The sequence below is a fragment of the Trachemys scripta genome, chromosome 18, assembly GCF_013100865.1.
Source record: "Trachemys scripta elegans isolate TJP31775 chromosome 18, CAS_Tse_1.0, whole genome shotgun sequence".
Classification (NCBI taxonomy): domain Eukaryota; kingdom Metazoa; phylum Chordata; order Testudines; family Emydidae; genus Trachemys; species Trachemys scripta.
In genome coordinates this window covers 21,884,113-21,898,352 of record NC_048315.1, presented here as the reverse complement: position 1 = coordinate 21,898,352, position 14,240 = coordinate 21,884,113, and the positions used below count along the sequence as shown (strand labels likewise).

At 54.5% G+C, this 14,240-nt stretch overlaps 1 protein-coding gene across 1 annotated transcript in view; it reads right to left on the bottom strand.

Moving 5' to 3' along the window:
• SEPTIN4 (septin 4) overlaps positions 1–14,240 on the bottom strand; it is a 91,891-nt gene that overhangs the window by 66,798 nt on the left and 10,853 nt on the right. Inside the window, exons 2-3 of the mRNA XM_034752497.1 lie at positions 12,535–12,579; positions 11,741–11,748 (exon numbers count right to left, since the gene is read on the bottom strand). Coding sequence (XP_034608388.1) covers positions 11,741–11,748; positions 12,535–12,565 — 39 coding nt within the window. The 5' untranslated portion in view covers positions 12,566–12,579. The remainder of the gene's footprint in view (positions 1–11,740; positions 11,749–12,534; positions 12,580–14,240) is intronic.

Below are 14,240 nucleotides of genomic sequence, written 5' to 3'. Positions count from 1 at the left end.
GTGCATCCCATTTGTGATAAATGAAGGGGGGGAGGGATAGCTCCCTTTTATGGACACCCAGCCAACCAGTTAGCTGCAAAATCCTTCTTGGTGATTGTTCTCTGCTTGCTTTACCTGTAAAGGGTTAAAAAGTCCCCCAGGTAAAGAAAACGAAGTGGGCACCTGACCAAAAGAGCCAATGGGAAGGTAGAACTTTTTAAAATTGGGAAAGAAACTTTCCCTTTGTCTGTTGTTCTCTCTGGGCTACAGGGGCACGGAGCAGCAATGCTATAAGCAGGAATGCTGTGTAAGGTTTGAACCAGGTATGAAAAATTATCTTCTATACCTAGAAGGAATCATTGGGACAGGGAATGTTTAGATAGACACAATCAGGTTTATTTCTTTATTTTGGCTCGTGGATCTCCTTTGTGCTAACCCCAGATACTTTTGTTTGCTTGTAAGCTTTAAGCTGAACCCCCCAAGAAAGCTAGTTTGGGTGTTTAATTTTTGGAATTGCTCTTTTAAAATCTAGCAAAAGCCTAAGTTCCCGATGTATTTTCTTCCTTTTTGTTTTTAATAAAATTTACCTTTTTTAAGAACAGGATTGGATTTTTGGTGTCCTAAGAGGTTTGTGTACATGTTGTTTAATTAACTGGTGGTAACAGCTAATTTCCTTTGTTTTCTTTCTCAGCTCTTCCCTGGAGTGGGGTGAAAGGGCTTGAGGGTACCCCACACGGAGGAATTCCCAAGTGCTCCTTACTGGGTCCAAGGTTTTTTTTTTTTTTTCCTTTGGGTGGTGGCAGCATTTACCCAGCCAAGGTCAGAGAAAAGCTGTAACCTTGGGAGTTTAATATAAGCCTGGAGTGGCCAGTATTAATTTTTAGAATCCTTGCAGGCCCCCACCTTCTGCACTCGGAGTGCCAGAGTGGGGATTCAGCCTTGACACCATTTGATCAGAAAATAGAAACATTTAAGAAAATGGCTGTAGTTCAGGGGCACTTATACTCACTGGAAACAGGCAGATTTGCTTGGCGAGAACGTTTGCATTGACGTTTGCCCAGCTCCTGCCCCAGCTAAGGCTACAGCATGGGCAGGACCTCCTCGTCTGCAGTGTTGAAGTCTGAGATCTCTGTATGCCCCGCTGGTCACAGCGCCCCTCTAGGGTGAGGGATAAACTCCATTCCGCTCTCTGTGCTGCCAGCCCCACCCTGCTGGGCCCCGGGGACAATCGTATTCTTGAACTCAAGGCTCTGCCTGTATCCTTCCAGCGGGAGTTCTCAAGACACAGAGAAGCTCACTGACAAAGTGTGATGAGATGAAGCTAGTCCCTGGCCTGGATCTCATGCACGCACACAGGCTGCAGAGGCAGAGCTCACACATACGCAGGCTCTGGGGTTAGGAGAGGCTGGGAGAGGGAGGAGACTATAGATGTCTAAATCTCTAATCCCCCCCCGAGTGCTTTCTTCCAAGACTCGGCATTACTGAGGATTACCCTCATAAACTCTTCAGGAGATCATCTGCCTCTCCGTGTGCCCTTCAGGGGCCAGCAACGCTGCAGTGCTGGATTAACGTTCACACGCCCCTTGGGAGGAGAGGGAAATCTGCTCCTGGACATTAGTGAGATGAGCCTAGCAGCCTCGGCTCAGTGAGGGACAGATATGGGGCCACAAATTCACATACAGAAGCATCAGGCAACCAACAATAAGCCAACCGGCTGGGGCCCTGTGTAAAGTGCAAGGTCTGAGGCAGGTCATGGCTGGATGCAGCTGCTCGGGGTAAGAGAGGGAGCTGCTGCATTGCCTTTAAATAAGGCATTAAAATCCCAAGGGCATCAAAGGCACAGTGTAGGAGGGTGAGACAGAAGGGAGGGAAATGCTTCCAACCAGGAGTATGTTTCTGCGATCATTCTGCCCTGGTCTATGAAAGAAGCTAAGCAGGACTGGGCCGGGCCCATGTGGGATCGGAGACTTGCTGGGTGAACTTCTCCCCTGAGTTGTAAACAAGTGATGCTCAATGGAGTGTTAGGGGTGCCGTGCTGCTGCAGGGGCCAACTTTCTTCGGAGACTGCTTCTAATTATGAAAGATGTGGGCATTGCAGGGGGAGATGGGCTGGGAACTTGCAATCACACTGAATGGTTCCCTTGGGCAAGGAAAGAGCCTTCTCCCCTAGGCCCCCAGCCAGAACTGTTCTGGAGGAAGGACTTCCTGCTGGTGAGCCCTCCCCTGAGAGCCCCAACAGAACCCCAAATTGGTTTCCTTCGGTCACAGCTTCCAGGGAATGTAGCCTGTCTGTTTGTTTCCTGGAGGAGGGTAGCTCAGCGAGACTGTCCAAGTCAGGCAGAGTGCAGCACGGTTCCCAGCACCTCCCTGGAGCTCTGTGAGAAGACGGGACTGTTGATGCTAGAGAGTGCTGGCCTGGGCCTCGGGGGGCTACAGGAATGTGCTTTCCTTTGGCCAGGCCCATTGCAGAGGAACAGATTTTTGTGCCTGCTCTCTCAGCCCCAGGATGGTGGGGCTCTGGGACGCACCGCCCCACATGCAGAAGGTGTGGGCAGAGGTGCCCAGTTGGCCCCCCAGAAGGGGGCTTGTGCCTGCTGGGGTGTAGTGCATGGGACCTGACTGATCAGTTTAGCCTTCCTAGTAGAGGCAGAAGTGGAGCTGAGCGGGTTGCTCCAATGGCTGGGGGAAGCCCCAGTGCCCTGAACCATTAGGCAGATGCTGCTATATCCAGCTGGCATTTCCTCTGCAGAGTCCCTTCCTAGCAAATGAGAACCAGAGAGTGCTGCCTGCCACTCCGAGCCAAGTGCAGGCACTGGGCATGCTCTGTGGGCTCTCCCGAGGCGAGGGACATTGGTGGTGGCAGGATGCAGAGAGAGATGGGCAGAGACTGACATTTTTAGCAGACTTGCTGATGAAGGGACCTTCCCTTCTCCAGCCGGGGTGCAGTGACCAAGCTCCCCTGTGCCTGGGCCTGGCCCATGGCAAAGGGGTTAGTGAGGACAGAGCAGGGAGAATTCTCATGCCGTGTCTTGGGAAGTGGAGCGTCAGCCAGCAGCTAACGGGCTAGAGAGCTATAATTATCTTTGGAGGCTGAGTTATTTTGGGAAGAGGCCATGCTGCTGCCACGGCTTTTATTCTCCAAACCAAAACAAGACGGGAAGAACCCAACCCGGAATGTCCTATCCAGAGTGCAAGGACCGATTAACCCCGCGCCTGCCTGTGCGCAGCAGGGTCCTGCACACATTGCTGCATTCCAGGCGGCCATTGTCTTGCTCTAATGCCCAGAGCAGACTAGCTCACTGGCTCTGCCACCGGAGATCGTGGCACACCAAGGTCTGGACAACTCAAACACTGGTCACGCTGCCCGGGGTCACAGCGTGTTCTGCAGCACCACATCTGATGCTAAGCGCCTCCTCATGCCCACGCCCATCAGCGGGGAGCCACCAACACGCTCCTGTGGTTTACAAGTTGTAAATGTTTCCATGTGGACACAGGACGTGTTTAAAACACCAAACACGTCTGTTTCCTTAACCCACAGGGTCCTAGCAAATCGCCAAGGCCAAGATAGTCAAAAGTGCCCACTGCTTTCGCTCAAACGCCCTGGAACCCAAGCACCCAAACCAGTGGCTGCTTTGAGTCCATGGCTCACTGTGAGTGTTAGACCATGAGAACCAACGTGTCTGAGAGGAAGTCACAGGGGCGAGGTGCACAGAGGAGGAAAGGTTTCCTCCAGGGGAGCCCGGACTTCCAGGCCAGTGGCAGCTGGGCCAGGTTGGCCCTTGGTCGAGACTGCAGTTTCACTGCCCCTTGCCGGTGCTTCCTCCTCCATCCTGTTCCCCATGTGCTCTGCCTTTCTGCCATGTGCTCCTTTCCACATGCCAACCCCACCACGCCGGCTCCTCCCAGAGGACGTTCCTAGGTAGCAGGTCTGAGGTTTATCGGAGAGGTTATTTGCAGATTGGAGCTGTAATGGTCTGTCTGTTAATGTCCACTCCAAACACACTCAGCAATGACTTGATGGACAAGCTGTGGGTTTGTATTCAGAGCTCTCCAGTGCACGGGACTTTGTGAAATGTTCCGTGCAGGAGCTAATGCAGGCTGCCTGTTCCCCAGCCATGGCAGAGCGACAAAGCCCACCAAATGCATTGGACATTCCTGCCAGCCAGGAAGCCAGGCACTTTAGTCCCACCTCTACTGACTGCTGGTTCTATTTCTGTGCACCTCAGATCCCAGCCTTCCAAGTCAGTCACAGCAATCACCATTTTACAAAGAAGTGAATGGAGACTTGGCTCAAAGTCACTGCAGGCAGAACTGAGAAGCGAAGCCAGGTCACTGATACGGCCACTCTAGGCTCAGGTGCTCATGTGCACTGCCTTATAGGAGCTTGCAGGGCCGGCTCCAGGCACCAGGCACCCAAGCACATGCTTGGGGCGGCACCTGGTAAGGGGCGGCGGGGGGGGAGCGCGGCGCGGCATTCCGCGGGGGGGGGGGGGCTCGGGGGGGCTGCCGGCGGCGCTGGGCGGGGAGCCTCGGGGGGGCGGCGCTTTTTTTTGCTGCTTGGGGCAGCAAAAAAGCTAGAGCCGGCCCTGATAGCTTGGCAGTGCCAGATTTATGTGCTTCAGCTAGACTACATCTAACCACTCTACACCACTCCCCACCCAGACCTGAGGATGGAATCCAGGATTCTACTGCTGTCTTGTGTAACCCACTGGAAAGGGGTGTGTCACATCCCTCACTAGTGGCTGGTCCACACAGGGAAGAACAATTTCTCCTGGAGATCCAGTGTTGAGATCTGTGGTGGGGATGTGAACGTTCAGGGTCTAACACCTGATGAGCCGTGTGCACAGTTCCTTACATGGCTGCATGGGATAACATTTGTTTTCCAGTTTCCTTGGGTTTTTAAAGTGGTTTATTTAATCCACACCTTGAGAAGAGACCCTGAGAATCAGGTTTGATAAGCCACGCCCCTCTATTCCTTATGGTGTGACAGGCTACAGGTGTTCCACAGCCAGTCCCATGGCATGTGCTGGCAGTGCTGATGTCACACATGGGTGGCTGCGAGATCTGCTTGCTTTATCCTCGCTGAGCACCACCTGGGGGGGGCACTATTTTTGGAGATTTCAGTTATTAGAGGCTGTAGTTTTGGTGTCTCTCTTTTCTGCAAGTTCTGAGTGATCAGAGGAACGTTACCATCATCCAAGTGAAGCCGTGGGGTTAAAGAAGGGTTCCCAGCCCTCTCCCTGATAAAGAGCCTTCCTAAGTCAGTTGCTGTAAGGAAAGGGGCCAAGTCCTGGCATGAGGGGGAGATGGGTAATGAACTGGGGCTGCATATATAGAGACATCCTGGCCATTTCAGGGGTTGAATCCGGGCCTTTCGGGGTGGGCGGAAGAAATCACACTAGTATTTGTACAAAACAGCAGGCTCTTGCCTTGCCTGGAGCCCGTCGCTCCACGCACCCCTTCCCAATCTGGGGAATTCCACACACTCCCTAGACAAACCTCCACCTGAGCATCTCAAGTTCACAGGAATCCAGTTACACCTCGGGAGCCATTTTATCATTTCTAGGCTAGCCCCAGCACCAGAAGCCTGAGCCACGTGCCCTCCCCACCCCTCCAGTTCCGTATGTCCAGTGCTCACCCGTCCCACCCCACGTGAGCAGGCCAAGCCTCACCCCAGCGCTGCCCCGCCCTCAGAAGAGTTTACATAATTAACGGGACGTTCAGCTGCCTTACTGCCCAGGGCACCAGCACTGAAGTGGAGCTACTAGGGCTGCAGTCCAGACAGCAGGTCCGAACTGCTCAAGGACACGGCCTGGGTGGGGCTGCAGCCTAGACGGAAACATGGTCACTGCTCTGGCCATGCTGCCACACTCCTTTGTAGCACAAGCTACAGAGAAAGGGCCTCATCCCCAGGAGAGATGAGCTCCCTGAGCTCTGTCTCTCGGGGGGCCCCACATCCACCCAGCTTTGGGGCTCAGGAAATCTCCATGTCTGGGAGGACCCAGAGCACTTAACGGTTGAGGGAACCAGTGTCAACTACAACAACTGCAAGTCCCTGTCTGGCTGGGCTGGCTTCTTGGGTAACAAGAGAGGCAGCTATGTGGTGTGGGGGGCTAGGCACAGGCTGCCCTGGCTGCCCGAGCCCGAGCTCACTGGCCTTTGGGGCTCAGAGCAGGTGTTCACCCTGATCTTTGCCTGAAGGGAGCCGGCTAGAAAGGCAGTTGGTTTTGTTTGAGATAAGAGCTGGGAGTTCAGGGGCAGCTGCATGTTTCTGGCTCTCCCTGCTCCGATGGAGACGTTAATTTGCCATCTTTGGCTGGAAGTGCACCCAGGGCTGTGCATGTGGAGCATGCTCTACCAGAGAGAACAAAGAGCGGAGGAAGAGAGCTGTCCCAGAGAGCCCTCAGAGTCAGGGCGGTGGAAATGTATGGGCAGGCAGGCAGGCTGTTGGGGATGGCAGGCATGGGCACTAGAGGAGGAGGGCCCCACGCAGTGTGAACAGAGAAGAGGCCAAGTATCAGGGGGTAGCCGTATTAGTCTGTATCTACAAAAACAACAAAGAGTCTGGTGCATCCGAAGAAGTGAGGTTTTTACTCACGAAAGCTTATGCCCAAATAAATCTGTTAGTCTTTAAGGTGCCACCAGACTCTTTGTTGTTAGAGAAGAGGCCAGTGCTGGATGGATTGAGAGAGTGGGAAGGGGAGTAGAGAAAGGCTTAGCAAATTTACAAAGGGTTTTAAACAATGGATGTGCCGTGGCAAGGCGAGCGGAGATGAAGGCCTGGCAGAGAATTTTAGTCCAGGTGGTGCTGGGGTGATGGCAGCACTGGCAGTGCGGTGGCACAGGGGACTGGCAAATACGGGACCCTCCGAGATGCAGCCTACGGAATGTTCAGCAATAACTGGATGGAAAAGACCTTAATTAGGTCCCATCGAGTCCGTTTTCCAGCTGGTGTCAGACAAAGCAGAACCAGGCCCAGAGCCACAAGTTTACTGGCAACGCTCGGCAGAGAGAGGAATGAGGAGGGGTCATGAGGATGGCAGGACAGACAGCACTCCTGGGAGTGTGTGACAGCGTGATAGTGATAGTAGATAGTAGACAGTGCGCCCTGCATTACACCCTAGAGTGCATGACAGTGTGCCTTATAGTGTGTGACAGCGCCCCATGTAGCACGCCCTGTAGTGTGACAGCAGTCCACCCTGTAGTGCATGACAGTGCAGCCTGTAGTGTGTGACAGTGGTCCCTGTACCGCGCCCTGCAGTGCGTGACAGAGTGCCCTGCAGTGCGCCCGGCAGTGTGTGACAGCGTGCCCTGTAGCACACCCTGTAGTGTGCTTGTAGAGTGTAACAGCGCACCCTGTAGTGTGACAGCACGCCCTGCAGTGTGTGACAGCGTGCCCTGTAGCACACCCTGTAGTGTGCTTGTAGAGTGTAACAGCGCACCCTGTAGTGTGACGGCACGCCCTGCAGTGTGTGACAGTATGCTCTGTAGTGTGACAGCGTGCCCTGTAGTGCACCCTGTAGTGTGCCTGTAGAGAATGGCAGCGCACCCTGTAGTGTGACAGCACGCCCTGCAGTGTGCCCTGCAGTGTGTGACAGCATGCCCTGTAGCACATCTTGTAGTGTGACAGCACGCCCTGCAGTGTGTGACAGTGCCCCATGTAGCATGCCCTGTAGTATGAAAGCAGTCCACCCTGTAGTTCATGACAGTGCGCCCTGTAGTGTGTGACAGTGTTTCCTGTACCGCGCCCTGAAGTATGTGACAGCACTCCCTACAGTGCGTCCTGTAGTGTGTGACAGCATGCCCTGCAATGTGACAGCACGCCTTGCAGTGTATGACAGCATGCCCTGTACTGTGACAGCAAGCCCTGTAACGTGACAGCACGCCCTGCAGAGTGACAGCACGCCCTGCAGTGTGTGACAGCGTGCCCTGTAACGCACACTGTAATGTGCCTGTAGAGTATTACAGCTCACCCTGTAGTGTGACGGCATGCCCTGCAGTGTGTGACAGCGCACCTTGTAGTGTGTAACAGTGCCCCATGTAGCACACCCTGTAGTGTGACAGCAGTCTACCCTGCAGTGCACCCTGCAGTGTGTGACAGCATGCCCTGTAACGTGACAGCATGCCCTACAGTGCGCCCTGCAATGTGTGACAGCGTGCCCTGCAGTGTGTGACAGCATGCCCTGTAGCGCACCCTGTAGTGTGACAGCATGCCCTGCAGTGTCTAACAGTGCCCCATGTAGCACACCCTGTAGTGTGACAGCAGTCTACCCTGCAGTGCACCCTGCAGTGTGTAACAGCGCATCCTGCAGTGTGTGACAGCGTGCCCTGTAGTGTGACAGCACGCCCTACAGTGCGCCCTGCAGTGTGACAGCATGCCCTGTAGTAAGCAACAGAGGGTCCTGTGGCACCTTTGAGACTAACAGAAGTACTGGGAGCATAAGCTTTCGTGGGTAAGAACCTCACTTCTTCAGATGCAAGTCGTACATCTGCTCCCAATACTTCTGTTAGTCTCAAAGGTGCCACAGGACCCTCTGTTGCTTTTTACAGATTCAGACTAACACGGCTACCCCTCTGATACTTGCCCTGTAGTGTGACAGCACGCCCTGCAGTGCGCCCTGCAGTGTGTGACAGTGTGCCCTGTAGTGTGACAGCATGCCCTGCAGTGCGCCCTGCAGTGTGTGACAGTATGCCCTGTAGTGTGACAGCATGCCCTGCAGTGCTTCCTACAGTGTGTGACAGTGCACCCTGTGGTATGACAGCACACCCTGCAGAGTGTGACAGCGCGCCCTGTAGTGTGATAGCACGCCCTGCAGTGTGAGACAGCGCATCCTGTAGTATGACAGCACGCCCTGCAGTGTGTGACAGCGTGCCCTGTTGTGCACCCTGTAGTGTTCCTGTAGAGTATGACAGCACACCCTGTAGTGTGACAGCGCACCCTGCAAAGGGGAAGCACATCTACGATTAAAGGTGGAAATACGATGAAGGTAGCCAGATTGTGACAGTCACTAGAGCTTCAGTCACGTTCACTAACTCATTCTAAGTGTGCTGACAGCCGGGGTTCGTATGAAGGCCTCACAGCAAAGCCTGTGCTTAAACTCCCCGAATTCCCCCTGGACCCTTCGCTCCCAGAATCTGTTCCCTGCAGAATTAGCTAGCTCTCACTGTCTGTGTTTTTGCTGAGCCAGGGTGAGAGTGTGCGTGTTTGTGTTTCTCTGCACATGTGATACCAGACACAGCTGGGTTCTCCCCTCACTTTCTACAGGGGGAGTGCTGGTGAAACATGCCAGCTGGCAGCCTTAGCATCTAAGCCCTCTATGCAAAGGCTTCTCCATGCTGCCCCACCAGCCTGCCCCAATCCTGAACTAGAGCTCCACATCCAATGAGATGAGAGAACTGTGACCCATTAACTCCTGTCTCTCCTGAGACCGATGACGGGGGTCAACTAGTACCAATGGTCATGGTCCATTCTGAGATGTGGGCACCTGTTCTATCCCCAGTTCTCCAGGCAGTTGTTAGTGACAGGAGGGCATGAAGCCCTGTTGCAAATTATATCCAACTCCAAGGATGACAGCTTTGCAAACTGTATCGATACGCTCCTTTAAAATCCTCTGTGTAACAAAATCGTGTCCCAGCATTGGCCCACAGGGCAGATCTTAGAAAGAGCAAATAATTAAAAAGCTAATTAGTGGATAGTTTTGTGAATAACAATGAGGAGCCAAGGGGCACCATTATTCGTTATTCCTGAGCATTTAGACAACCCCAGGGATTACATAAACGCTTGTGAATGCTGGAACTGTCACAGATTTTCGCACACATCGTTCGTAGGGAAATCCACCAGAAAGTGCACTGTTCCGTGTTCTCCTGTTGAAAATGTTTTGTTCATCCAAACAGGGAGCAGAAACAAACCAAGTGTCTGAGGTGACCAACCACACAACACAAACAGCAAGCACCCATTGGGCTGGAAATTATCTGCCCAAACTATTTGGCAAATCTTGCAGAATGGCAAACCTGCCCGAGGCTCAGCCTCAGAACACAAAGGCTGTGCTGTGTTTGTTCTGACCACTTTCCAGAGTGACTGACCAGCCCTAGCGGCTGATGTTCCCGCTCACCATTAGACCTGGAACCACTCTCACTGCCCAGGGGCTTTGGGGCAGCAGCAGATCACATTCCCACACTGTGTGGAAGGCCTCACGCTGCCAGACAATGGGCTCCCCTCCCTGTCTTGGCCACATGCAGCAGTGTCCTCTCGTTCCCATGCAATCCCAGCCCAGCAATGCCAGGCCTGGCTGCCAGGTTGTGTAACCCCCGCCATGCACATCACACAACACACCCTCCTGGGCAGCTGCTCTCCCCCACAGAAGCCCCTCACCTTATGCAGTCCTTCCAGTCCCTAGGAGCAACCCCCTGTTTAGCTGCACCTGTGCAAGGCACACACCCGACTGACACCTGCTGTAGCCAGCCAGCATCTGGTCTATTGGCACTCAACAGTGGCATCTGCTGAGCCAATGCATTGTTACACAGATGCCTACATAGCCCAGAGCACAGAACCCTTCACTGCCCAGGGCAGCCCTTCAGAGGAGACTCCCCGCTGTTGTCAGGGTGACTCAGAGCCTGCCCACCTCTCTCTAACCTAGGGCAGGAAACAGGCTGCCAATGTAGGGTTTCCAGCGCGTAACAAGCCCTGAAAGCCAGCGAGTTGTGTGCACCTTTGAGCTTGGGCAGAAAAGATTCATCCCGCTCTCGTTCCCAGAGCCTTGGCAGGGGCCCTGTGCTGTTCATGCCCCCCATTGTGGGGGATCCAGGGCAGAGATGGTAAGTTTCCCTTCCTCAGTCAGAGAGGTGAATTCAGCGAAGCCCAGAAGGTGTCCAGACCCCAGGGTACATCTTCCAGGTGCCCAGGCCAGCGAGCATACGTGGCAGCGTTGGCGAAGCAGGGCACTCGCTCTGAGTGTGACAGGGCAGTTTGCTTGTGCTGGAGAGGTTGGGGCCAAGCCAACCCGGATTACGGAATGAGCCCACCAGGCCATTGCCCACAAAGAGCAGAAGGTGGCTGCCGTCAGGGAGGAAGCTCAGGAGACTGCAGTGAGGGAGGGAGGTTTCGGCAGGGAAGATCCTGAGCCCAGGGGAGATGCTCCGGCTAGGAAGGGCTGGGAGTAGCCTGCTAAGGCAAGAAGGACTAGGGTGACCAGATGTCCTGATTTTATAGGGACAGTCCAGATATTTGGAACTTTGGCATGTATAGGTGCCTATTACCCCCCATCCCTGTCCCGATTTTTTACACTTGCTGTCTGGTCACCCTAGGAAGGACACTGACCAGACCAGGGGAGCTTGGGCTGTACCAGGCTGGAGGGAAGATTTCTGTGTTCAGCTCTGAACTTTCATTTAATGTGTCAGACCCTAAAGAGGGCTGTCATGATGGGACTGGAAAAACCCTGTGTGGTGTTTATTTGCGGTGCCAAGAAGGGAAACTCAGGTGAGGGGCTGTATGCAGGGCTGCTCAGAGGACAGCAGGGGGTGCTGTGAGGTGACAAAAGGGTATGCTGGAGGCCTGAACCATGGAGCTGACAGCAGCTGCCCAGATGCCCTGCTCCTTGCCAGGGTGGGTAAATGGGAAGAGTGCTGTCCAGGAGAGCTGAGAGGGCCCAGGAACCCACCTGCCCAGCTCTCGTCTCTCACCGGGGAGACCCTGGAGAAGTGGGGCCTGACCAGGCAAGGGGCTACAAGCAGGAGAGAAGTGCCATGCCAAGGGATCTCTTACCTCTTCATCTGGTGACATGGGAGTTTGGCAGAGGAGCCACGTGCAGGGAGGAGAGCGAGGATTTGGAAGCAGGTGGAGAACAAAGCAGGAGGGAAGGAGAGAGACGAATACAGGTTACTGCACCACTCAGCGACATGCACTCCAAAAACACCCAGGCAGCTGCTGACGGATCAAACAGACAGCCAAGGGAAAGCTGTGGGGAAGATGCTATCTGCTGTCACCCCGCATCCTACCCAGCAAGGCAGCCATCCTCCCTTGTCTGAAAGCTCAGCAGACCGGGGGTGTAATGCTGGGTTTAGACACCAGCCAAAATTCACCTGCTGGCTTTTGTAGTAGAAATTTCAGCTTCAGAAGCACCTGATCACACCCTCCATCCCTTGGCTGCAGAGGCCTCATAGATGGAGAAAGATGCCCCAGGGAAGAACCCCAAAAAGATCACAGGCCACAAAAGCTTAAAATCCATCTTTAATGCAGTCTGTGATTCAGGGTTTAGCCATGCATAAGCAAAACACCGTGTTTGTGTAAAGAGTCCTATGGCACCTTATAGACTAACAGACATATTGGAGCATGAGCTTTCGTGGGCGAATACCCACTTCGTCAGATGCAGGTTCTACAAAAATAGCAACTTGGGATTCTGGTTGCAATTTCTTCGTGAGACGATAACGTGTGGGGCAAGGGAGCCTTAGAGAAAGGGAAACCAACAACCAGGGAGGGAGAGATCTCTGAGCTCTAACCATTAAAACAAAGCAACCCCTGAATCTAAGATTCTGTACGAAATGAGGTGAGACACCAACCTCTCAGCCACCACAGGATGTCAGTGTACATTTCATCGGTGAGATCTGCAATGGAGAGAGAGAGAGGGTGAACTGAATCCTGGATGTGGTGCCATGGAAAACCCTGCACCAGTGTAAGCGGGGGAATGGTCCCGCTATTGTGGGGACCTATTCCTGGCTTCTGCACTACCCCGGTGAAGTGGGCTAGCGAAAGGATCTGAGTCCTCGCTCCCACTTCCTTTACCCAGAGGCCTCCCTGCCCTTGAGGACTCCCCTTCCACTCTCCTGTCTGGCAGAGTCCTCGTAAACCCCGACAAGGCTGGGCCAAGGATTCCTGGGGGGCTCGACCCCCAACCCTGCTGTGGTCACCCAGGACAGGGGCTAGGGTGTCCCCACTCTGGGGTACTCTCTCTGCACTAGGCACCTCCCTGACCAACTGATCATTGCATACAATTTAAAACAAATGCAAGTTGTTTAATTAACAATTTAAAAAAAGAATAAGGAAAAATGGGAAAGGTTAAAGGAAAACACATCACCCCGCTCTGTGGCAGGAAACATCACAACCAGTGTCTCTGGAGCGTCAGGGCAGGTCACAGTCTGTTCCTTGTAGGTCCCAGGCTCCTTCTCAGGCCCTGGCTGTGCTGCAGAGACGCTGCGGGTTGGACACTTGCTCGGGCGGTGGCCACACGCTCTCAGGCTCTAGGTGGCAGGACCCTTTTTCCCAGCGTCGCCCCCGCCCTGACAGGGTTACGATCCCCCTCCAAGTCTGGCCTGCAGAGCCTCTTGGCTGAGGCGTCTCCCTGCACTGGGCCCACTGCCCAGGGTCCCCCTCGCTCTCCCCAGCTGCTCCCCGCACCCAGCTCCAGCCCCAGCCCCGGCTCCACTCGGCCTCAGCTCTGCTGCTGCTGCTAGGCTGACCAGACAGCAAGTGTGAAAAATCGGGACAGGGGTGGGGGGTAATAGGAGCCTATATAAGAAAAAGACCCAAATATCGGGACTGTCCCTATAAAATCGGGACATCTGGTCACCCTAGCTGCTGCTGCTGCTCTGCCTCCAGCTCCCTGGGCTGCTTGTCTGGGCCCCCTGGCTCTGGTTGCTGCAGCTCCGCTCCCAGGGCAGCTCTGCTCTCTCTGGGCCGTGCTCTGGCTTTGGGGCTGCAGCTCTGCTCCCAGCTCAGCTCGGCCCCTGCTCTCTCCTTAGCTCGGCCCCACTCTGTCTGACCCAGGCCATTCCAGCTCACCCGGAGGATGGGACCCCCCTGGCCTCCTGACTCTCTGATTAGCTGCCCGCCCTGTCAATCAGGCCGATCTGGAGCATTGGCCTCTCCCCATTGTTCCTGGGGACTGTCAGTCTCAGGCCCCTGATTTCCCATCGACCCCTCCCCTTTTAGTGCTGGGAGCAGCCAACCAAAACACCCCCACTGAGTGTTAGTAAGTAGGGTTACCATACGTCCGGTTTTTCCCAGACATGTCCGGCTTTTCAGCAATCAAACCCCCGTCCGGGGGGAATTGCCAAAAAGCCGAACATGTCCGGGAAAATGCCGGCTGGGCACTCCCCTCCCGTGGCGGCTCTGCTCCTCCCCTGACTCTTCGGCTCTGTTTAAGAGCCAAGCGCTACGGGCTTCGGGCAGCCCCCATGCCTCTGGACCCTGCGCCGCCGGAGCCCGGGAGGGGAAGTGCCCGGTCGGCATTTTCCCGGACATGTTCGGCTTTTTGGCAATTCCCCCC